Raw genomic sequence first — 23,274 nt, forward strand, 5'->3', positions numbered from 1 at the left:
TATAAAAACCTGCATTTTTTTTTTTTTTTTTTTTTTTTTTTGAGACAGTCTCCCTCTGTCACCCAGGCTAGAGTGCAGTGGTGCGATCTCGGCTCACTGCAACCTCTGCCTCCTAGGTTCAAGCGATTCTCCTGCCTCAGCCTCCCAAGTAGCTGGGGTTATAGGCGCACGCCACCACGCCTGGCTAATTTGTACATGGGTGTTTATAGCAGCTTTATTCATCATTGCCAAAACTTGGAAGCAACCAAGATGTCCTTCAGTAGGTAAATGGATAAACTGTGGTACATCCAGACAATAGAATATTATTCAGTGTTAAAACAGAAATAAGCTATCAAGCCATGAAAAAGCACAGTGGAAACTTAGATGCACATTGCTAAGTGAGAGAAGCCAATCTGAGAAGGATCTGTGATATATGATTCCAACCATATGCATGCTGGAAAAGCAAAACTATGGAGACAGTCAAAGGATCAGTAGTTCGGGGGCTGGGGGAAGGGAGGGATAAACAGGTGGAACACAGGATTTTTTAGGGCAGTGAAACAGCTCTGTGTGATGCTACAATGATGGATACATGTCATTTATACATTTGTTTAAACCCATAGAATGTACAATACCAAGAATGAATCCTAAGGTAAACAATGGTCTTGGCCAGGTGCAGTGGCTCACGCCTGTAATCCCAGCACTCTGGGAGGCCGAGGCGGGCGGATCACGAGGTCAGGAGAACGAGACCATCCTGGCTAACACAGTGAAACCCCGTCTCTACTAAAAATACAAACAAATTAGCCGGGCGTGGTGGCGGGCGCCTGTAGTCCCAGCTACTCGGGATGCTGAGGCAGGAGAATGGCGTGAACCTGGAAGGCGGAGCTTGCAGTGAGCCGAGATCATGCCACTGCACTCCAGCCTGGGCGACAGAGCGAGACTCCGTCTCAAAAAAAAAAAAAAAAAAAAAAAAAAAACAACACTGGTCTTTGTGGATGATTAATGATGTGTTGGCGTAGGCTGATTTTAACAAACGTACCACCGTGATACTGGATGCCAACAGTCAGGGAGGTTATGCGTGGGGGAAGGGGGATATATGGGAACTCTGTACTTCCTGCTCAGTTTTGCTAGGAACCTAAAACTATTCTAAAAATAGTTTATTAATTTTTTAAAAAGATTAAAATGCTTATAATAATTTAAAGCCACTTTGCTAAAATGATTAGTTGCGATTCTTTCAGGACAAAAACGGAGAAAGTATTACTTCTCCAACCCCTCCCTCAACCTCACACACTCCTATGTTTACCCCCTTCCCTCAGGCATCTCGCCATTCTCAGCACCAGATTTCCAACACTGAACCAGATTTCCATTTTTTGGCTTTCCATCAGCCTCTACTCACACCTCCTACCACCCTCCAATCACCTTCTCTTCCACAACTGTATTAAGTAGGAATTTTCACCAAGGAGAAGCATATACCACACAAGCCAGCACAACCCGAGGATGTTCTTTTAAAGCCGTTTGCCTCTGAAGCGGCTAAGCTGCCTCTATGAAGCATAAACTAGGTAACCCCAGGGAGCTGTTACCCCAGCAGACTTCTCGGCACTTCCCGCAGAGGCTTCATGCATAGAAGGAATGGGTACTAACCACAGGGGCTTTTGTGACCTCAAGAGGAAAGTTTTAAGCAGCATTGCAAGCTCAGGACCTGCCTCAAAAAATCAGAGGGGAACAAGAGAACTCCAATGGTAGTTTTTTCTCTCTCTCAAAATATTTTTCTCCTCTAAAGAGAAAAGATGAATGGAATGTTGGAAAGTGACAGGGATAAAAATCTCAGTATCTACTTAAAATACTTCTGTGGGTAGAATACAATTAGTGTCTCTCTCAGGTCATTCAAAAAAGTATATGTGGAGTCCTGGTTGGTTTCTCCCCATGAAGCAGACAGCCACGGGGAGCGGAGATGGTCTGCCTGTGTGTCCGTGGCTACTTAATCACACTTTGCTGTGCCTTCATAGGCTTCCTTTATGCACAGGTTTGATACCAAAGCAGCGAACTTCTGCAAAAATTATGGAGGAGAGCAGGACCAATACAAATTGCTTGTTTGTCAAATTGAAGCAGAAAGCACCAAGCAGGAAGAGGTCCTTAGGGAGTATTTCTTTGGGTAGCAAGCAAAGATTAAAATGAAAACACAAGCAACCTGTCAAAAGTGAAGCACCGTTCAGGATAAATGCTCTGTTTCCTGGCTCTTTTTCTTATACAAATATAACCAAAGTTATTACACTGCTTCCCCAATTTTTCTTTTGGGAAAAAGTAGAATAATGCATAAGCAAACTTCAGTGCTATTTATACACACTGGGCCGCTTCTCACAATGCAAGCACTTTTCTAAATTATTCATACCCAGAATGCTGGGAAACAAAGACAGTGCATCTTTGTTCACTTGCTCTTCCCCAAACAGAACTGGTGCTGGAGTAGCTACTTGACTTTGCGACTACTACATACATGAGTGAGAGGCCTGGAGTTTAAACTGGTTATACAATTCTTCATTAAAACACCTTTTGTTTTGTTTTGTTTTTTAAGTAGAGGGGAGAAGGTAGAAGAGAGAACAGAGGGAATCAGAAAAGACTTTGCAAACCTTTCTCTAAATGTGTGACAGATGAACTAAGCTGGTGCCTGCTTCCCATATATGCACAGTTTCAGGCAATGAAGAGCCCACTAGAAGCAAAGATACTTGTCCCTAGAGAGAAAGAAGAAAATGACTCTAGATAAGAGCTTCTCTTTGTTTTGGATGTAATAGGTCCATTGCGCCTTTGGGCCATTACAATTTTTGTTGCCTTACAATTTCTTAAAAACATTTACTAAGTACCAATAAATAAATGGTAAATGCAGTTAAGCACTTCTACTTTATTGGTATTTCATTTAATCCTCACGATTACCTGGAGAGGCAGGACTCAATGTATTTTTATAGATAAGAAACTGAGCCCCAGAGAACTGTTACGTAACCTATGAGTTAAACTTCTGAAAAGTAAATGTGCCTATGTATTTAAATATTGCCTCAAAAAGCTAACCTATTAGACCTTGTAACATGTACCTGACAGCAGGAAACCAACAGAAGAATAGGTGTCAAGAAACAGGGGATGTTCTAACACAAGGGAGGTGTTCTACAGTCAGGGAACATTCAGATGACCTCAATCAAGGAGCATCTCAGTTTCTCCTTCCACCAAGCCACCTCCACCAGATAAAGAAGAGATACTGGATTTTTTAAAATTTAAAATATATTATTTCCCATGTAAAGAGTCACTGGAACATATCTTATACAGTAACTATTACGAAAATTGTTTCTTCATCCTCATCCTGGTGCAAATTTGCTGAAATATTTCAGTATTGATTCAAATATAACAATTTAAAATAGATCCACACATGCCATCTTATTCTGAAGTAGTAGGTATTTTTCTATCAATGAAAGAATGTTCAGGAGAAACAGTAACTGGCTTAACTGTTGTTTTAAATAAGTTCCCTATCTTGGCAAGGAAATCTTAAAAAACCAGTAAAACAAAGAAGGATTTTGTAACTTTAAAGAAAGTTATTCTACGGGGCCGGGCGCGGTGGCTCACGCATGTAATCCCAGCACTTTGGGAGGCCAAGGCGGATTGACCACGAGGTCAGGAGATCGAGACCATCCTGGCTAACACGGTGAAACCCCATCTCTACTAAAAATACAAAAAATTAGCTGAGCATGATGGCGGGCGCCTGTAGTCCCAGCTACTAGGGAGGCTGAGGCAGGAGAACGGTGTGAACCTGGGAGGTGGAGCTTGCAGTGAGCTGAGATTACGCCACTGCACTCCAGCCTGGGCAACAGAGTGAGGCTCCATCTCAAAAAAAAAAAACAAAGAAAGTTACTCTACTGGAAAAAAACCAAACATGGTGGGGGATCACAAAGTCTTAACTTTTCCCAAGTTAAGGCTACAAGCAGAAGATAAAGACTAACACATACAAGTCTTCCATTCTCTGATTCTAAGGCATCACACACACACACACAAAAGTGCCATAAGAAAGGGATCAGCCAGGCACAGTGGCTCACACCTGTAATCTCAGCATTTTGGGAGGCTGACGCAGGTGGATCACCTGAGGTCAGGAGTTTGAGACTAGCCTAGCCAACATGGTGAAACCCTGTCTCTACTAAAAATACAAAAATTAGCTGGGCGTGGTGGCACGCACCTGTAATCCCAGCTACTCAGGAGGTCAAGGTATGAGAATCGCTTGAACCCAGGAGGCAGTGGAGGTTGCAGTGAGCTGAGATGGCACCACTGCACTCCAGCTTGGGTGAAAGAGTGAGACTCTGTCTCAAAAAAAAAAGAGAAAGGGATCTGTAAAAAATAAGAAAGGGATCTGGATGGGCATAACTATGAGACAACGCCCCCAAAACAGAGTTCTAGAATTAAGTACAAATGCTTAAGCTTTAAACACCATACATACCACTGGTCATATGAGATACTTTTGCAAGTTTCTTCATCACATTGTCCAGCCGGGACTGAGTGCTCTCCAATTCATGAGAGAAATCTTCCAACATACTAGAGAGAAGCAGACACAGAAGGTCGCTGGTAAGCACAAAGCCTTGGCAGTGCACTTGCACTGGGTTAACAGGACTAGGCCTCCATTTTAGCAAACAAAATAGGCAACGTTGGGTTTCAGGACCTCACTCTGTTATCCAAAATCCTTGGGACAAGATAGGATTTTGATTTTGGAATTCTTGGGATTAAAAAAAGCCTAAATTACATATGCTTTGTATTAGTCAACACCACCAGGAGGGTCTGGGGCAGTCCCCGTAATCAGATACTTAATATTTCTGCAGAGAAAACTATGAGGAATCACAGTTGGAGTCAGTTCAGGTGAGGTTTTTCTGTAACATGAGCTTGCTGCAAATTTAAAGAAAAAAAAAAAAAAAACGAGACTTCTTTAGAGCTTCCTAGATTTCAGAACTCCAGACAAGGCAGTGTGGACCTGTCTATACAAAACACAAACTCAGTGGCAGTGCAATGTGGTAGAAACAATGCTATCTGAGGCAGACAACCAGGCTTTGCCACTTGTTTACATTGCTACCTTCGACAATGTACTCTATAACTCTTTGGGACTGCTTCCTCACCTATAAAATAGGACAATCCTATCAGCCCAACTTCCCTCACAGGGCTCTTGTGAGAACCAGGTAATAAACAAAAGCACTTTATGTCAATATGAGTTAAGGAATGTACTTTAATAAAATAACCTCCTATAAGGCACTATGTGCTTTATTATAAACCCAGAAGGCCTCAGGACTAACATTCCTGATGGGGTGTGTGAGAGTGTGTGTGTGTGCATGCACACGTGCATTTCCCCATCTGTCCTCACAGAGAAACCAGTATTTCCCACTAGGAAAACTGACTCCAGCAGGCTTACACTATTTGCTGTCCAATGTACAGCTGGGAAAGAAAACCCCAAAATACTATTTCAGCAGTGCCTATTTCATAAGTCACTAAATATTCCAGACTTTTCAACTTTTGATTAGTAAATGATTACTCTGAGGCTAGAATGCAATATGCCAATTAGTACTAACAGTCTTATTAAAAAGGCTGTATTAACTCTGACAGCATCAATGGCAGTTAGAAACTCCCAGTCTTGATCTGTGCCCACACTAGACACCTGACAGCCTTGCAGGATTCAGGGCAACCAACTCTTCATTAAATCAACTGTTACATAAACTCCATGTTGACAACTAAAACAAGTCTTTGTCCCTTACCTAAATTTTCAAATTAAAAAATATTTAGCTCATTTTAGATCCTGGCAGCATCTTGGCGCTGCAGCTGGCAGGCCTATCCAGGCAGGGCCAAACTCTGAAAAGCAAGAGCTACCATTCTGTGCTAGGTATGACTTTTCATACCGAAGACGAAACAGGCACATCATCAGGCACATCATCCGACCTTCAGTCCATGGACACTCACCAACCAAGTTGCTAGCCCAAATCTATCTCAGTACCATCCAACAAAAACATGAGTCACATATGCCATTTTACATTTTCTAGTAGCCATATTTGTAAAAATTTCAGAAGAAACCAGTGAAATTAATTCTGTTGTATTTAGTTTAATATAGCCAAAATACTGTAATTTCAACATGTAATATAAAAATTATTAATAAGCTATTTTATATTTTTCCATACTAAGTCTTCAAAATCCAGTAAGCATTTTACCTCTGGAGCACATCTCAATTCAGACTGGCCACATAACACTTACTCAACAGCCACATGTGGCTAGTAGCTATTATACTGGATAGCACAGGTCTAAGTCCAAATCCCATGCTTTTTCCCATTTATCTGTTATTTCTATTTTTTTAGAGACAGGGTCTCCTCTGTCACCCGGGTTGGAGTACAGCGGTGCCATCATAGCTCACTGCAGCCTCAAACACCTGGGCTCAAACAATCCTCCCACCTCAGCCTCCTTCCCTAGTACTTGTGACTACAGGTGTGAACCACTATGCCCAGCGGTTTCATGCCCTTAAAAACAAACCCCTTTACTATTGTTCTAGTGAGCTGTGGAGAGGGAGTGGAGGTAGGGGTGTGTCAATTCACCATCTTTAACTGGAAGTCCCTCAGACTCTATTACCCACTGCCCAGCCAGGCTGCCTCATCAACAGAGAAGCTCAGGCCATTAGTCCTTTCCCCTCCTCAAACTGAACTTTAGGGTCAGGACCTATTTTAGATAGACATGAAACAGATTCTGGCTACTCCAGCTTCCTACCTGGTCTCCCTACCTGGCTCCACTGCAGCACATAATCTAAATCACACCTGATCACACCATCACTCCTAACCTCACCTCCACTGGTCTCTCATCATGCTGAGAATAAGTGGCCGTACCTCCTTATCATGCTGACAAGGCCTTCCCTGGTTTGTTCTCTGCCTCCAGACACATGGAACCTCTCTGCTCCATGCACGTGTACACCTCTCCATCTTCACAGGCGCACTTTCTTCCTCCTGGTCTACACACCCCACACCACCTGCCTCCACACCAACTCTCACCTCACCTGGCTAGCATCCACACATCCTTCAGATTTCAGTTAAACCCCTCTTCCTCAGGGACCTTGGGCTAAGTCAGGGCTCTCCAGGCAGCATGCACTGGTGCCATCACAGGGGCCCTCCCACTTCACTGCCATCACCTAATGACCCCTCGCCACTTACCCAATGTCTGTTCTACCCTGCAAGCGGCAAACTCTTTGGCAGAGATGGGTTGTCTTGTCTGCTCTGTTCCCTTCTATATCCCTTGGCTTCCAGAAGGCCCGGTGTAGAACAGGGGCCCACTAAGAATTTATAATGAATCAATGTGTCATGATAAACGTAATACCGAGACAGGAAAGTTTCTGAAATATCCTGGTGGACTGTTTTTTTATTTTTCTCTTTCAAAAGATTTACAAAATGACGTGGCAGCATTTAAGAATGCAGTTTTTGCCATCGAACTTCTGGGTGCAAAAGGGATTGTTCATAAGGAAAAACAAACTGAGGTTACGTTTTGTTTTTATTTTTCTGAGAGGAAAGAGTTTTTGTTAACTGGCGTTAAATTTGTAAGTTTAAAAAAAAAACAACAAAGTTACAATAATTTAAGATTCAAAGCAAAAAGTGTCTGTTCAATATAGCGGGAGAGTCATGGGATGATAAAGTCAGCTCATGTCCTATCCTCTGGAACAAAAATCCCCACAGGTTACAGAGGCTTCTCTGTTTCATATTCCCATTCATAACTATACTTCGAGTATCTGCTCAAAGAAATCTGTATCTGTTTTTGGAGGTGTTTAAAAATAATAACTTTGCCTAAAGCCTGTAGCAAAATTTATGAAGTAGAATTGCTTCTTTTGGGGGGGCTAATCTGTAAAACAGAATAAAAATGCAGCTATGAATAAAATAGCTTTTGATTTTACCAGCCACGTAGCTGCCAGGCTTTTTAGGGGTCTCGTAGGATGGCTCTGCCCCTCAATTTCACTGCAGCAAGAGGGGTGTCTCAATACTCACACTGCCTGTTCCTCCAGCTCCCCTCCGATGCGCTGGGACATGTTCTTCAGCACCCCGATGCTGCCAGAGACCAGCTCCAACTGCTCATCCTGCTGTTCCACGATCAACTGGTGCCAGAGAAATGGGAAATAAGCAATTAAAATCCATCTTACCTGGTTCCAAGCCCAGCACTCTAGCAGCTGCTAGTTTCTTTGCCAACTTGGGACAATTCACATTCAGAAGCAAAGCCCAGAAATCAAAGGACCAGACCGTTGCCTCTGAGAACACACTGCTCAAAAGGCTGGATTGTCAAGCTACTGATATCTCCTGCTGATCCAACTTGTGAACAGTCAGCGGGGCTTGAAACCACCAAGAGAGATTTACTCTGGTTGGCTGATGTCCAATAATGGAGCAGACAATGGCTGAAAGCACACGTGCAGATGACCACTGAGACATGGGGATGTTTGGGAGGAGGAAGCCCATTGCCAAGATCAAGGTCTCAATCCACAACAGACTGCCACAGCTTAAATACAAGAGAGTCTGGCAAATCTCTGGATGTGGGGAAACTATGCAGTCTTTCCTCTGTCTTCAAGGACAAACTAAAGGATGCCCTGTGGCAATAAGTTACCTCAAGGACAACTACTGACTGACAAATATTTACTTTCAGTTATGTTGCATTCTTCTCACTTTCTATAGAAAAAAAATGTCCTGGGTTTAATAGCAATTTAAGTAGACAACTGGTTAAGCAGACATACTAATGTAAAGAACAACAGAACATATAAACTACATGTATACATAAAACACAATATTTAAGAATCAATAGTTTCAATGGGTACATGCTCCCAAATCCCCAGACACATTATCATTAGCTTGCTTTTATTAATACAGCTATACATCAAAGGCAACAACAGACACAATCAACTTCATTTTCCTCCTACCCCTTAACCTACACAAAAGCAGTCAACTTTATATATGACAAAACCAACCAACAGGCCGGGCGCGGTGGCTCACGCCTGTAATCCTAGCACTTTGGGAGGCCAAGGCAGGTGGATTGCCTGAGCTCAAGAGTTCGAGGCCAGCCTGGGCAACAAGGTGAAACCCCATCTCTACTAAAATACAAAAAAAAAAAAAAAAAAAAAAAATTAGCTGGGCGTGGTGGCATGCACCTGTAGTCCCAGCTACTCAGGAGGCTGAGGCAGGAGAACTGCTTGAACTTGGGAGGCGGAGGTTGCCGTGAGCCGAGATGGTGCCACTGCACTCCAGCCTGGGTGACAGAGCGAGACTCCATCTCACAAAAAAAAAAAAAACCGCCAACCAGTAATTTTCAATGAAAAAAATGAGATCTTTCTGAAAGTGTCTTTGCTGAGATGAACAAAGGTCTGTTTTTTTCTAAGAGAACTAACTAAGCTTGGTTCTTTCTTTCTTTCTTTCTTTTTTTTTTTTTAGAGAAAGGGTCTTGCTCTGTCACCCAGGCTAGAATGCAATGGCATGATGGAAGCTCACTGTAGCCTTGAACTCCTGGGCTCAAGGGATCCTCCAGCCTCAGCCTCCTCAGTAGCTAGGACTAAAGGTGTGAGCCACCACGCCTGGCTGAGCTTGGTTTTCTTAAAGCAGTCGTGCTGTGAAGATTTTGAAACCCTTTATATATGCAATTATTAAACACAATCAACACCGGACAAGCTCTGGCTTACCCTGCTTGTCACTAAGCCACAAGACCCCATGGCTGGCAAAGGAACTAAGGGGGTGTCTTGTTTCCCACTGCCCTGTCCTAAGCCTGGGGTCCTCGGGGTACCTGCTGCTGTGCCTGCTGCTCCTCAATGAAATGAGAATTGGCTCTCTGGAGCTCTCGGTCCACACGCCCGTATTTATCTATTGTTCCAGTGCTCCAGTTCTGGCTGCCACTGTCTCCCAGCAGTGCCTGTGTGAGTAGAACCGGAGGAGTCAGGAGAAACAAACAATTACTATCTCTGAACAAGTGATGCATCAAGAGTGATATAAAGAGTTTTCACATTTCTTGTCTATTTTCCCCTGGGCAAGGCTTTTATGTAGTGGTGTAGGTTGGTGCCTGGGTGGTACTATTTAAGGAATTCCAGGAAAGGCCCTCTATGTCTTTAAGCTCTCCCAATAGGACTCACAATGGGCTCTGTCCCCTTAAAGTGCAAATAAATGCCTGCCAAATCAACAAACACCCATCTATATACTGTGTTATAATTGAAAAGCATTCGATCTCTTGTAAAAGAGCTCTTCCTGGTACCTGTGGAACTTCAGCAACCCATAGGTTCCAGTCAACCTGATTCCAAAGATCTAGAGTACCTTTTTAAGAAAAGTGTGACCTAGGGGAAGTTTTGGGTTTTTTGGTGGGGGGAAAGGGAGAGTTCCCTGGAATGACAAGAAGGTAAGCCACAGCCCTTCACACACAAAGGCACAAGAACTATCAATGTCTGCTAAGTTTAACCCATGAATAGAATCCAGGGTCCTTCAGGCTTTCCAGATGACAACTGCGGGTTACTTTACCAGGCAGGTATGACCACAAGGAATGCCTGACCCTGGCAACCTAGGCAAGGGCTGCCCTAAACTCAGAGTTCTCCACCAGGGCTCCCAGACACAAGGGTCGGGTTTCCCAAGTATGAATTCAAGGAAGTTTGCAGCCATAAATGAGTAAGGTTGGGTATGTCTTCCTCACATGAAGAGGACAGGGAGGAATGTGAGAGTTCAGTCTCAGCAGTTGGTTCTGACCAGATCCCCAAAAGCCTTCCTGACTGGTCAAAGTCACTGCTCACACCAGCCCCGCAGCAAGAGCCAGAAGACGCTAGCAACTAAGACTCCTTTTCCTTGTAGGGTTGCCAAATTTTCCTATCGGGTAATTAAAAAAAAACTCAGGCACTATTAAAAGCCTGCCTGGTTACTTGGTTGTGTCTGAAAACCCTTCTAACAGCCCCATGACCTTCCTCCATACTGACACTGACCTCTTCTCAGACTGCGAGGGGTGAACTCCATCAAATGGCCAGACTTCAGGGGCTAGGATCAGGGAAGCTCAGTTATTAGAAGCTTTTCTTACAAGAGCTTCCAGGGGCCCAAAGCTTCAGTCCAGCTGGATGGTGACTGTCTCTGGTGTAAAGCAGATCCAAGGCTTTTTGTGGGTGGCTCTGCCCTGACCTGGTCTTAGACTGAAAAGATCCTGCTTATTCTAATCCAGACTCTAAGGACCTCTATGGAAGAGATGAGGAAATAGTTACAATTTTTTTTAGGGTCAGAAAAAGGCTATAATGCATCACTGGTCTAAGGACAGAGAACTGGGACACCACCAGGGCCTTGTGTGCTCCTGAGGTCACAGGGCTATTTTTCCTATGTTTTCCACGGTGTACACTTAGGTAGAGCTAAGTGTAGGGCAAATCATCCATGTTTTATTGTAAAATAGCTTAAAGTTCATCAGTCTGATCCCAAATGTCTGTGATAATAGGAAAGAGATTGAGAGAGGGCCCAAGGACTAGAAGATGAACCTGTGTGTGGGTGCCAGAGCAGGGGTGCTGGTGAGGCAAGGAGCAGCACAGCGCCTGGCGCCTGGCACCTGGCATGATGTGGCGAGGCCCATGCCTGCTGGAGTGCTTAGAGAGCCCTGACCCTGCTATTCCTTGAAAATTTGCAAGTTGACATTTCACTCATAGCCTAAAACAAAATTCCAAGCCATAACTAGATAGGCAATATATAAATACATATATGTATATATACTTTATATAAATATATATTTAAATATATATAAGTATTTATATATATTTAAATACATATAAATATTTATATATATTTAAATATATATAAATATTTATATGTATTTATAAATATATAAATATAAATTTTATTTACATTAGCCCAACTACACTATCTAGAGAATAAAACATTCAAATTAAGAGTAACAGCATAGGTGTTACCAATCTCACTGTCACAACTACTTCAGGTACTTCCACTTCCTATAAGCTCAAGTGCAAATGAGAAGAAAACCCCAAAACTAGCCAACTTGAGGCCATTCACCAGCTTCTTTCAAGAGAGGGAGCCAGATAGACTGGACCAGCTAGTGGCTTTTCCTAGCTATATTGCTCAAAAAGAAAGCAAAGGAGGAAAATAAGATTAAAAAGCCAAAAAAAAAAACAATGACTTGAAAAATGGAATGCAAGAAAAGGAAATACGAAAATTAAGTTAGGTGATATTTATAGAAACCTCCCCCTTCTTCAAGCTTCCATAATATTTGTTTTCAAAATTAAGTGTCTTGACAAATACCCACAGGTATGAAGTACTGATTGCTCATTAGTAAAAATAGTGAAATTTCTCAAGAGCTTACTAAATGGACAATTCATAACTTTCTGGAATCTTAATAAAATTAGACTAAGATAAGTCATTTAAAGCAAATAGTATCACCTTTCATGAAGTCTTTTTTACTTCTAAGGAAAATGGATATCCACAGAATTTAAAAAACTACTTCTGTCAAAAAAAATTACCTAACAGTTTAGCGACAGGCAAAAAACATTCTATCCCACCAAAAAAGTCTAAATCAAATCTCAATCCAAATGAAAGTTCAAATTCTAGATGACCATTCTACATTTTTTAAAAGGACTGTATTTTAACAATTAGAAAGGAGCTTATATCAATATGCCAAAGTATGTAATTCTTTTAAAACTACTTAAAACGAAAAGAAACTTAATTTAACACACAAGTTTAAGGTTCCTCTAATGTCTTTACATCAAATTTCAATCCTTAGATGTCTAATGTGTTCCATGGGTAGGCAATGTAGTAACTGCTAGAGAGCTCAAAACAAACAAACAAACAAACAAAAAACAAAAAACCATGACACACATCTCTCCTTACTGTCAAAGGGCCTGGAGCCCAGCAGAGAGAAAGACAGTAATTCTAACCCTTCAAAGAGCCTGGCACACAAAATGTGTTCAACAGGTACGGAATAAACACATTAAAAAAGTAAAAGTACTCTGTGATAAGTGGTACAGTAAGGGTAGGCAAAAGGTGCTATGGAGCCCAGAGGAGAAGACCAGAGGGTAAGAGGAGGGGAGGGAAATGCTGACAGGGTGCTGGGACAGGCTGCCTGGACTGTCACAAGACCAGAGGGTAAGAGGAGGGGAGGGAAATGCTGACAGGGTGCTGGGACAGGCTGCCTGGACTGTCACAAAACCTCCCATGGTCACACCAGGGCCTGCAAGCAGAAGTCTTCCTCTTGATTACATGATCCATGGATGGTCAGCATTTTTAAATTCCAAATATCTAACTGTATGCTTTCTCTCACTGATAATTATATTCTGATGTTTTCTCACCTGTCTATTTCTTCTTTCAGCTAATGCCTGCACAGATGAAGTTGACATCTGATCTTTCATGTCCTAATGAGAAAGAAGATATGAAAACAAATGAAAAATATCCTTAAACAAAATCACAGTTAACATTTCATACATTAGCAAAACACACAATTTATTATTAGTTTTTAAAAAGAAGACTGCATTTCTTGGCTTTATTTTCAGTCTCGAAAATAAAGAAAATAAAATAAAAAGAAAGATCGTCCCTTAAAAAGAAGTAACCTGGATACTAATTTAAATAGGAGGAAAGAGAAAGGGAATTAACATTTACCAGGTACCTACCACAGGTCAGAAACAGTGCTAAACACGTACACACATTATCACTGAATTTTCACAAGGACCCTGTGAAGCTGGTACTATTTCCATTTTAAGGTTGAGGAAACCTAGGTCCAAAAAGACGATGATAGTTTCTCAAAGTCACATCACTAGTAAAGAACATCCCTGGGGTACAAACACAAAAGCACGTGTTCAAGGGCTTGCATCTTTTTTACAATATATGTAAAAAACCATGTGCTTTTAGTATAAAGTATATTTATCATTAAACACCAAAGAATACTTCCAAATAGTGGTACAACAGGTCACTTATTTTATTTCTGAGTTGGATTCATGAAAGGTATAGACTATTCTTAACATCAGAGTGAATTTCCAGAGTGGTGTCAAAAATAATTTTGTATAGAATGAAAAGTGAATAGATTCATTACTTTATCTGAAGCAAAACACTTTATTAAATGAGTCATTTTGCTTATTTAGCTACAATCCAATCTACTATAGAATGATTTGAACTGAATACATGACTGCAACAACAGTTTTTAAAAGGTTGTCAAAATATAATTTATGCAAACATCAAAGTATAAGACTTTTAGAAACTTCTTTAAAGACCCATGACAAGTAAACAGTAGATCAGACAGTGCCACCACTTTTACAATCCCAGAACTCTGGTAAATGTGAGTGAGAACCACCTGATTCAACTTTCAAACCACTCATCTACCCATTTAGCAAACACTCACTGATGTCTACTATGTGGCCAGGCATACAGCAGTGAATGATACTAGCTAGGCCCCTGCCCACATGGAGTTCACTTCATGATGATGTGCCTGAGTCAGTCACGTGAGTGTTGTTAAAGATGCAGTTCCCCTGGATGTCACTATGCTCAGTGAAATAAGCCAGGCACAGAAAGACAAATACTGCACGTTCTTACTCATAAGTGGATGAGATTTCACTCATGGTGGATTTCATGAAGACAAAGAATTGATAGGTGTTTACCTGAGGCCAGAAGAGTGCAGGGGGAAAGGAGGATGAAGAGAGGTTGATTAATGGGTAAAAAATACAGTTAGAAGAAATAAGACCTAGTGCTCAATAGATCAGCAGGGTGACTATAGTTCAACAATAATCTATCGTATATTTCAAAATAGCAAGAAGAGAATAATTCAAATGCTTGCAGCATAAAGATAAATGTTTAAAATGATGGATATTCCAATTACCTTCATTTGATCATTACACATTATACACACGTAACAAAATATCACATGTACCCTAAAAATATGCACAACCATTATGTATCAAGAAATTTAAAAAAAAATTTTTTTGAGACACAGTCTCACTCTGTCACCAGGCTGGAATGCAGTGACGTAATCTCAGCTCACTGCAACCTCCGCCTCCCAGGTTCAAGTGATTCTCCTGCCTCAGCCTCCTAAGTAGCTGGGACTACAGGCACACACCACCACACCCAGCTAGTTTTTGTATTTTTAGTACAGACAGAGTTTCAGTATGTTGGCCAGGATGGTCTTGATCTCTTGATCTTGTGATCTGCCCATCTCAGCCGCCCAAAGTGCTGGGATTACAGGCATGAGCCACCGCGCCCGGCCTAAAAATATTTTTTAAATGTAGTTCCCTAGGCCCCTATGAGACCTATGAAGTCAGACTCTTGACGGCACATTTTTTAACAAGCCCCCTCCCCATCCCCATTCCTTGTCTTACAATGGATATCTAGAAGCCTTGAAGAGAAACTGATCATTATGCTAGTATCTCCTGGACTGCAGGATTCCTTTTCTGATTATCAATTAGAGTTTAAGATGACATTCTGATAGTCAATCCAACAGCCCGATTTATTTAATATATATTAAAAACTATGCAGAGCAACATTCACTAGGGGGATAATACATGCTTTTAAAAATATACTCAGCTGGGCACTGTGGCTTGCGCCTATAGTCCCAGCACTTTGGGAAGCCAAGACAGTCGGAACGCTTGAGGCCAGGAGTTGCAGACCAGCCTGGGCAACATAGCAAAACCCCATCTCTACAAAATAAATACAATAAAAATATAGTCAGTGCATTTTATAATAGTGTTTTTTTAAAACAATGAACACATTACTTGCATAATAAAGATATCAACATGCATGTATGGAAAAGTGACATGTTAGCCTTTGAACATTACATGTACAACATACTTTTGCTGTTAGAAGTCAGTGCAGTGGGGGGTAGAGACATTGGCTAAAAAGGAGCACAGGCACGCTTCTGGGAGTGCTGGTAACACTCTGCAATGCTTCGGGTGCTGTTGAGATGGCTGTGTTCAGTTTATAAATTTATTAAGCTATATATTTAGGTTAATTACACTTTTCTGTACCGTTATATTTTAATAAATATATATATTTTCAATACTACTGGTCCCAAACAATGGCTGGATGGTAAACTAGAGCAGCACTTTGAAAATAAATTTGTCATTCTATACCATGAGTCTCAAAATATTCACTGCCTTGACCCAGTAATTCCACTAACAGGAATTTATTTTAAGGAAATAACATAAAATAGATACAAAAAAAGACATACAGAGATATGCACTGCAGTATTATTTATAATATGAAAAAAAGTAGAAATAAGCAGCAAGTCCAAATAAGGGAAGAGTAACACAATCCACATGATGCAGTATTATATACTAGGCATTATGTACTAGGCATTGTGCTTATGAAGAGAGTTCAGTGAACAGACAATTCAGAAAAACCCCACAAATGATCAAACATGAATAGATGCAATAACCCACTGGCAATCAAAGTGTAGCTAAGAGACATTTTCTCCAATTAGACCAAGAAAGATGAAAAAGATTGATAATACTTAGTGAAAGTACATTCTGATACTCTATTAGAAATATGACTGATAAGGTCTTTTTGTAGGATACTTTGAAAACAATTTTTTTTTTTTTTTTTTTGAGACAGGATCTCACTCTGATGCCCAGGCATCAGTACAGTGGTGCCATCACAGCTCACTGCAGCCTCAACCTCTCAGGCTCAAACAATCCTCCCACCTCAGCCTCCCAAGTAGCTGGGACTATAGGCACTTGCCACCACGCCTATTTATCTTTTTAATTTTTGGTAGAGATGAGGTCTTACTATGTTGCCCAAGCTGGTCTTGAACTCCTGAATTCAACTGATCTTCCTGCCTTGGCCTCCCAAAGTCCTAGGATTACAGGCATGAGCCACCATGACTGGCTATGAATATTTAAAATGTGTATTCTCATTGAATTTTTTATGAAACAATTATGTAAGTTATGCTCACAAAGATGGTCACTGAAGTATGGTTTGCAATTGCCAATAATAAACAATAACCAAAATATCTACTGGTAGGTCAATGATTAAATAAATCATAACAGAGCCACATTAAAGGAGAGGGAAACAGCATGATCCTTCATATCAAAGACCTAGGTTTAACACTTAGTTATGCTTTTTAATAGCTGCACTAAGTTTCTATTTCTTCCGTACATTTAGAATATCTTTCAGAATCATTGGGGGGATTAATAGAGGTAACACATGAAGCCTGATTAATAGAAGTAACACATGGAGCCTGATTAATAGTAGCCAACAATATAGTAAGCACTCAGTAAACATTATCAGCAAATAAACGTATGCAACTATTAAAAATGATAGTCTGCTCCTGGGTAATACAGGACCCATTAGCTACTGAGCACTTAAAATGTGGTCTGTGCAACTGAGGAACTGAATTTTACTTTAATTAATTGATACTCAGTTATTAGAAAACTTTGAAGTATGTCTGGAAAAAATTGGGTTTGTGATTCTACTTTTTCAATTGTAAGTTCTATAAACTCTAAATACAGATCAAGTATTTCCAATGAAAATTTCACATCTGAATTGAGATATGCTTGAGTGTAAAATACATGCCAGATTTATTACAAAAACAGTTTAAAAACTTAAATCTCTCATTAATATCTCTTACATTGACTACATGTTTAAATGATCCTGTTTTGGATATATCGGGTTAAATAAAATATATTAAGCTCACCTATTTTTACTCTTTTAATGTGGCAACTAGAAAATTAAAAATGACCAAGAGGTTCACATTTTATTACTACTGAACGGCACTTCTCTAGATTTATCTGCGTCATTGTAAGACTATGTCCACAATGTAATTTTTCATAAAGTTACAGATTATCATGCCACTGCTTTTTAAAAGTTTGCATATTTCAATGTCCATAAAATGGCTGTGAAAAATAAAATTGTTGACACTAATTATTTCTAGGGAGTGAAATGAGAGAACGAAGAGGCATTTTCTCTTTTCTTCAAAGTTTTTTCATCAAAATTATTTGCATTTTATAAATACCAAGTACAGATTATTTTTAACCTAAGAAAATAAAATGCTATGATTGCATAACGGTATGATCACAACTATGTAAAAATACAACTGCCCTGCATTGGGAGGAAAATTATGAAGAAAATGCAAAGTCTTGTGCTATGTATTATTCTGAGTTTAGGTTCCTTTTTCTACTTTTTCCTCTGGAAAATTTTCTCTAATTTTCTTTGAGCTTGCATTATCATAATTAAATATGTATTTTAAAGTTGCAGTTTTTAAAGTTTTATGCTTAATAAAAACCATGTGGGGTTATGTGTGTGCCTGCATGGGTGTTAGCCCTGATGAGGCAGATTCCTCCAACAGCCTTGTGGGTGGGCATCCTGTATGTGACCACCACCACTGCAGGTAAGGATCTAAGCATCTATGGCTTTCACTTCTCTTTTTTTTTTTTTTTGAGAAGGAGTCTCACTCTGTCTCACAGGCTGGAGTGCAGTGGCACAATCTCAGTTCACTGCAACCTCGGTCTCCAGTTCAAACAATTCTCCCACCTCTGCCTCCCAAGTAGCTCGGACTACAGGCACCTGCCACCACACCCAGCTAATTTTTGTATTTTTAGTAGAGACAGAGTTTCACCATGTTGGCCAGGGTGGTCTCAAACTCCTGACCTCAAGTGACCTGCCCGCCTCAGCCTCCCAAAGTGCTGGGATTACAGGCATGAGCCACCACACCCTGCCGGCTTTCAGTTCTAAGATGGCACTTTATCCATGTGGGTCAAAAGTCAGCAGATACCACACAACACCTTCATATTGGAATTCGGGATCTTAAACTATGTTACTAAATAGTTTAAACATTTTACAACAATCTATCATGCCAAAAACATAATTACTCATCTTCTTTCTAACACATGAAGTTTAGAACCAGCAGTTAAGCAACAAGTCCCAATAAAATATGGTTCATCTGCCAAAGGAACAACAAATGTCCGGTTATTTATGCTTCTGTTCCCATTTCACACTGTCTTCCAAGCTGAATGCATGAGACATCATAAACCCCAGTGCTTCCCACTCATAACTCTTACATTTCAAGGTCATCTGTGCACGCACTGGATACTTCACCCTTTTTGATTAACCAAAGCCATTTCCACCTTGACTTATAATTGACTGTAAACAATTCTTACATTGGAGCAGGTTCGGTTTTTTCGTGGAGAGGGTAATAGTTCTGATTCTAACTTTTAAAGTTAAAGTCAGAGAATGTTAGTGAGGATTATTTCATAGATAAAACTGAGATCCAGGGAGGTTGAATGACTTACCATGGTTAAGATTTATTAAGGTCACAGCTTAGCCTAGAACTCAGGTTCCCTTACCCCTTATATTCACTGTTGTTCTGCCATATATTGCAAAACCTCTTGATCCTAAAGGGAAACAAAAGTCACTTCTAGGATGTATTTCTAAAACACAAAAATTTCACATGTGGAATCTCTGATGTATAGGTGACTCCACAAGAGTAAAAATGATTGCCTCAAAAATATGAAAACTATTTACACAAAAATTTGAATATTTTGGTTCTTCACTAAAAACTGCCAGCAAAACTGAATTTGTACAGACTTAAAAGATGCTTGGAAAAACATACACAAGACTCTAAACAAGGAAAGTTTACTAAAGGCATAACCAATGGACATTAATCAAGAAGAAACAGGCGATTTACTTCTTCAGGTTGAAGCAAGGAAAGAAAAAAAACAAAACAAAATGCATAGAGTATCACTGACTCCCCTGCCTACAAAAGAGAAAGCATAAGTAGAATACACTGTTTGAAAGATAAAGTCAATCAAAATTTTGGAGCAATATTAAATGAAAGCCCACTAGTAATAGTAACAGAATAGCTAACATAAATCTGTACAAATTCCTAATTTCAACTTCATTTCGTCTCATTTTCCAAATCTGCTAACTCTCTGCTCCCTCTCTGTCGAGCTCCTCCACCCAGAACCCAGAAATCTCTACATACAAACACTGTTTAGCTAAATGTGGTAATATGGAATTATACAAGGTGCATTTTGTTTTTATTTTTAATCGAGTTAGCACCATTGCTATTTCCTTCTCTTCTATAGGACTTTCAACTAGAATTTATTAAAATCAGATCAGCAAAAGCTCAGTTAGGAACTGTTAGCCTACCACTGGTAAATACTAACAGCTTCCCCCAAAGGGGTCATAAATTTAAACAAGAATGATTTAAAACCCTAAAATATTCAGGTGGATCACATAGTTGAGTATCGTTTAGATCTCAACTCTAAAAGGACAGTAAGATTTTGAAGTACTGACTTGATTTAGAATACCTCTTATTATTCTGTTCTCACACTGCTATAAAGAACTGCCCGACACTGGGTAATTTATAAGAGAAAGACGTTTAATTGACTCACAGTTCAGCATGGCTGGGGAAGCCTCAGGAAACTTACAATCATGGCAGAAGGGGAAGCAAGGCAACTTCTTCACAAGGCAGCAGGGAAGAGTGACAGAGCAAAGTGGGAAGAGCCCCTTATAAAACCATCAGCTATCATGAGACTCACTCACCATCATGAGAACAGCATGTGGGAAACTGCCCCCATGATTCAATTACCTCCACCTGGTCTCTCCTTTGACACACGGGGATTATGGGGATTACAATTCAAGATGAGATTTTGGGTGGGGAAACAGCTAAACCATATGAACCTCTTTCTAAGAATGTACTTTAAAAAGCTTTTCAGATATTAGAAAATGAACTTTGGATTTTTCTTTCCATTATACCAATGAACTTAATTTTCAATATATGAACCTCTAAATTTCAATTTGCAAACTTCCTAAGTCTACCTTGCAGAAAGAATAAATATAATGATTAAGGTTAAGGACATATGCTTCACTGCAAGGCCCCACTTAAATATTAACGTCTGTAGGAGTGTCTTTCAAAAAACCTACTACTACAAAAAAAAAAAAAAAAAGCTTATACAAAATAATTATGGGTTTACTTATCTTACAAAAAATATGTCACCTAACAACAAGGCTTCCTCATCAGAACAGTATTTTGAACTGGCTAGAAATTAAGAATGTCTAATCCAAACACTCACTGTGGATGGGGCATCTGAGGTCCAGAAAGGTTTCTCCCTCATTAAAATGTGGGTTGATTTATAAACAATTTACGTATATGTATATAGAAAGGCAACTAATGAATAAAACAAGTAACAAGAATATATAAAGTTCAGTGATAATCTACCATTTGAAATAATTTCAAAAGGAAATCACATGATATAAAGACTTTGGCAAACAAAGACTAAGGTTCCTGCCTAAGATGACTCTTAAAAAGCCATATGTTAGCACTGGTATGATCCCAAGTCTTCTTAGTCAAGGAAGCTGCTTTCTAGTACATATGTTAAAGACAGCTGGTTCTCTTACATCTAGTTATGCTAATCAAATGGCTTAGCCATATAGTTTCAAAATATGAAACATTTTAATGACACAAGATTGTACTTAAATAATATTTTTTTCTTAGATTCTTTAATAATGGGTATTATTCTAAATAACTTAGAACTAAAGATTTGTTCACTTGGATCAGTTTTTTACACTCTGATAGATGCTTGTTTGCTCTGGATAACTCTGGAACGGCTGTGAAGTAGTTACATATGGAAATGTCAGTAACATGGGTTGCAAGAGTTCCAGAAGCAATTCAGATGGCGGAAGAGGCCGCTATCCAAACCCAGTAAGAGTCACTCTTCAACAATGCAAAGTGATTACCAATGAATCAAAAAACCAAATGGTTGCTACAATAGTAATTGTTTTGTTTATCAAGAAATAGAGTACACTAAGAAATAAAAAGTGAGAAAGATAACTAGCTTGAAGAAACTAGAGGTATGGACAAGGGTCTAATCATTCAGGATGACACCATTTGAATGTACCCTGCCCAAAGCCAGCAGATTACTGTCTCATTTTTGCTCTCGGAAATAAGCCTGACAGGCCGGGCATGGTGGCTCATGCCAGTAATCCCAGCACTTTGAGAGGCTGAGGCAGGCAAACTACTTGAGTTCAGGAGTTCAAGACCAGCCTGAGCAACATGGTGAACCCTGTCTCTACAAAAAATTAGCCTGGCGTGGTGATGCACGCCTGTAGTCCCAGCTACTTGGGAGGCGGAGGTTGCAGTCAGCCAAGATTGTGCCACTGCACTTCAGCCTGGTCAACACAGTGAGACCTCATATCAAAAAAAGAAAGATTAAAAACAGATTTGTTTTTCTTCAATCACGGAAATTTTTTTTTTTTTTGAAGGTACAGTGACATGATCATAGCTCTCAGCCTCAACCTGATCCTCCCACCTCGGCCTCCCATCTTGGTCTTCCATGTAGTTGAGACAATAGGTGTGCACCCACCATGCCCAGCTAATTTTTATATATATATATTTTTTTGTAGCGACAGGGTTTCATCATGTTGCCCGGACTGGTTTCAAACCCCTGGGCCCAAGTGATCCACCCACCTCCACCTCCCAAAGTGCTGAGATACAGGCATGAGCCAATCAGAGAAATTATATATGGGGAAGCTCGCATTTAATTCATATTTAAAAAGTGGTTTCAGAGGTGACCTATTAGTTTACAATTAAGGGAAAGAGCTCTAAGAAGTCTGGCTATTTCTTATACAGACAACACAATAAGATCATATTCCTTACCCTGACAACTTGCCGAGTACTTGTAATGAAGGCTTTTCTTATACTCAATTCAGTTGCATCAAGGTTAAATTTTCTAGGATTTGCTTCAACTATGCGTAGGTCAAAAAGTCAAGGTAAAACAATTTCATCATCAAAGCCTGGCAACATCCTGTTAACTCACTGAATCTCTCACATGCAAACAAATAAAATCTGGCTCAAACTTTCTGAAAACATAGACAGCTGGACACCAATCATTCTCAGACTTCCTCTGCCCACAGCCACAGGAGGGAGGATCCCTTTGCCCCAAGACAGAGATGATCTGTCTGGTTAGGAAGCATAGCCCCTGCTGATGAGCTTCACTGCAAATGCTTAGGGCTATCTGACCACAGCTGAGCTAGGCTCTTCCTGTTTGCCAACACTTGTGTCTATCCTTTTTTGACTCCTGATCACCTTTACTAAGACACCTTTTGCAAGCCTTTTTTCCTGCCATTCCAAACCACTTCCCATTACGCCAAGATGCTAACCCTACTTCTTAATCTAGAGAGATCAGGCCTTCTTCAGAGAAGCTGCCCTCATTCCCTTACCCTCTAGCCTGGTCCGACGCACCATGTCAGACACTCGCATAGCTCTCTATACTTCTCTTTCACAGTCTGCAGGTATCTATTTGTGTTATTACTTGATTACCATCTGTCCCCCATCCCTATCCACTCAAAGTTCTGTGAG

The 23,274-nt window shown here is 40.2% G+C and overlaps 1 protein-coding gene across 4 annotated transcripts in view; it reads right to left on the reverse strand.

The window, feature by feature from the left end:
- STX6 (syntaxin 6) overlaps nucleotides 1–23,274 on the reverse strand; it is a 51,026-nt gene that overhangs the window by 7,471 nt on the left and 20,281 nt on the right. For 2 of the 4 annotated variants that reach the window (XM_063625147.1, XM_063625149.1), the window contains exons 2-5: nucleotides 13,286–13,348; nucleotides 9,763–9,888; nucleotides 7,992–8,098; nucleotides 4,442–4,536 (exon numbers count right to left, since the gene is read on the reverse strand). In XM_063625147.1, the coding sequence (XP_063481217.1) occupies nucleotides 4,442–4,536; nucleotides 7,992–8,098; nucleotides 9,763–9,888; nucleotides 13,286–13,345 (388 nt within the window). In that variant the 5' untranslated portion in view covers nucleotides 13,346–13,348. Of the gene's footprint in view, nucleotides 1–4,441; nucleotides 4,537–7,991; nucleotides 8,099–9,762; nucleotides 9,889–13,285; nucleotides 13,349–13,603; nucleotides 21,638–22,572; nucleotides 22,668–23,274 lie in introns of those variants that run through there. The other 2 variants (XM_055254539.2, XM_063625148.1) reach the window with 2 other exon arrangements.

Source organism: Symphalangus syndactylus, chromosome 12, assembly GCF_028878055.3.
Source record: "Symphalangus syndactylus isolate Jambi chromosome 12, NHGRI_mSymSyn1-v2.1_pri, whole genome shotgun sequence".
Taxonomy (NCBI): Eukaryota; Metazoa; Chordata; class Mammalia; order Primates; family Hylobatidae; genus Symphalangus; species Symphalangus syndactylus.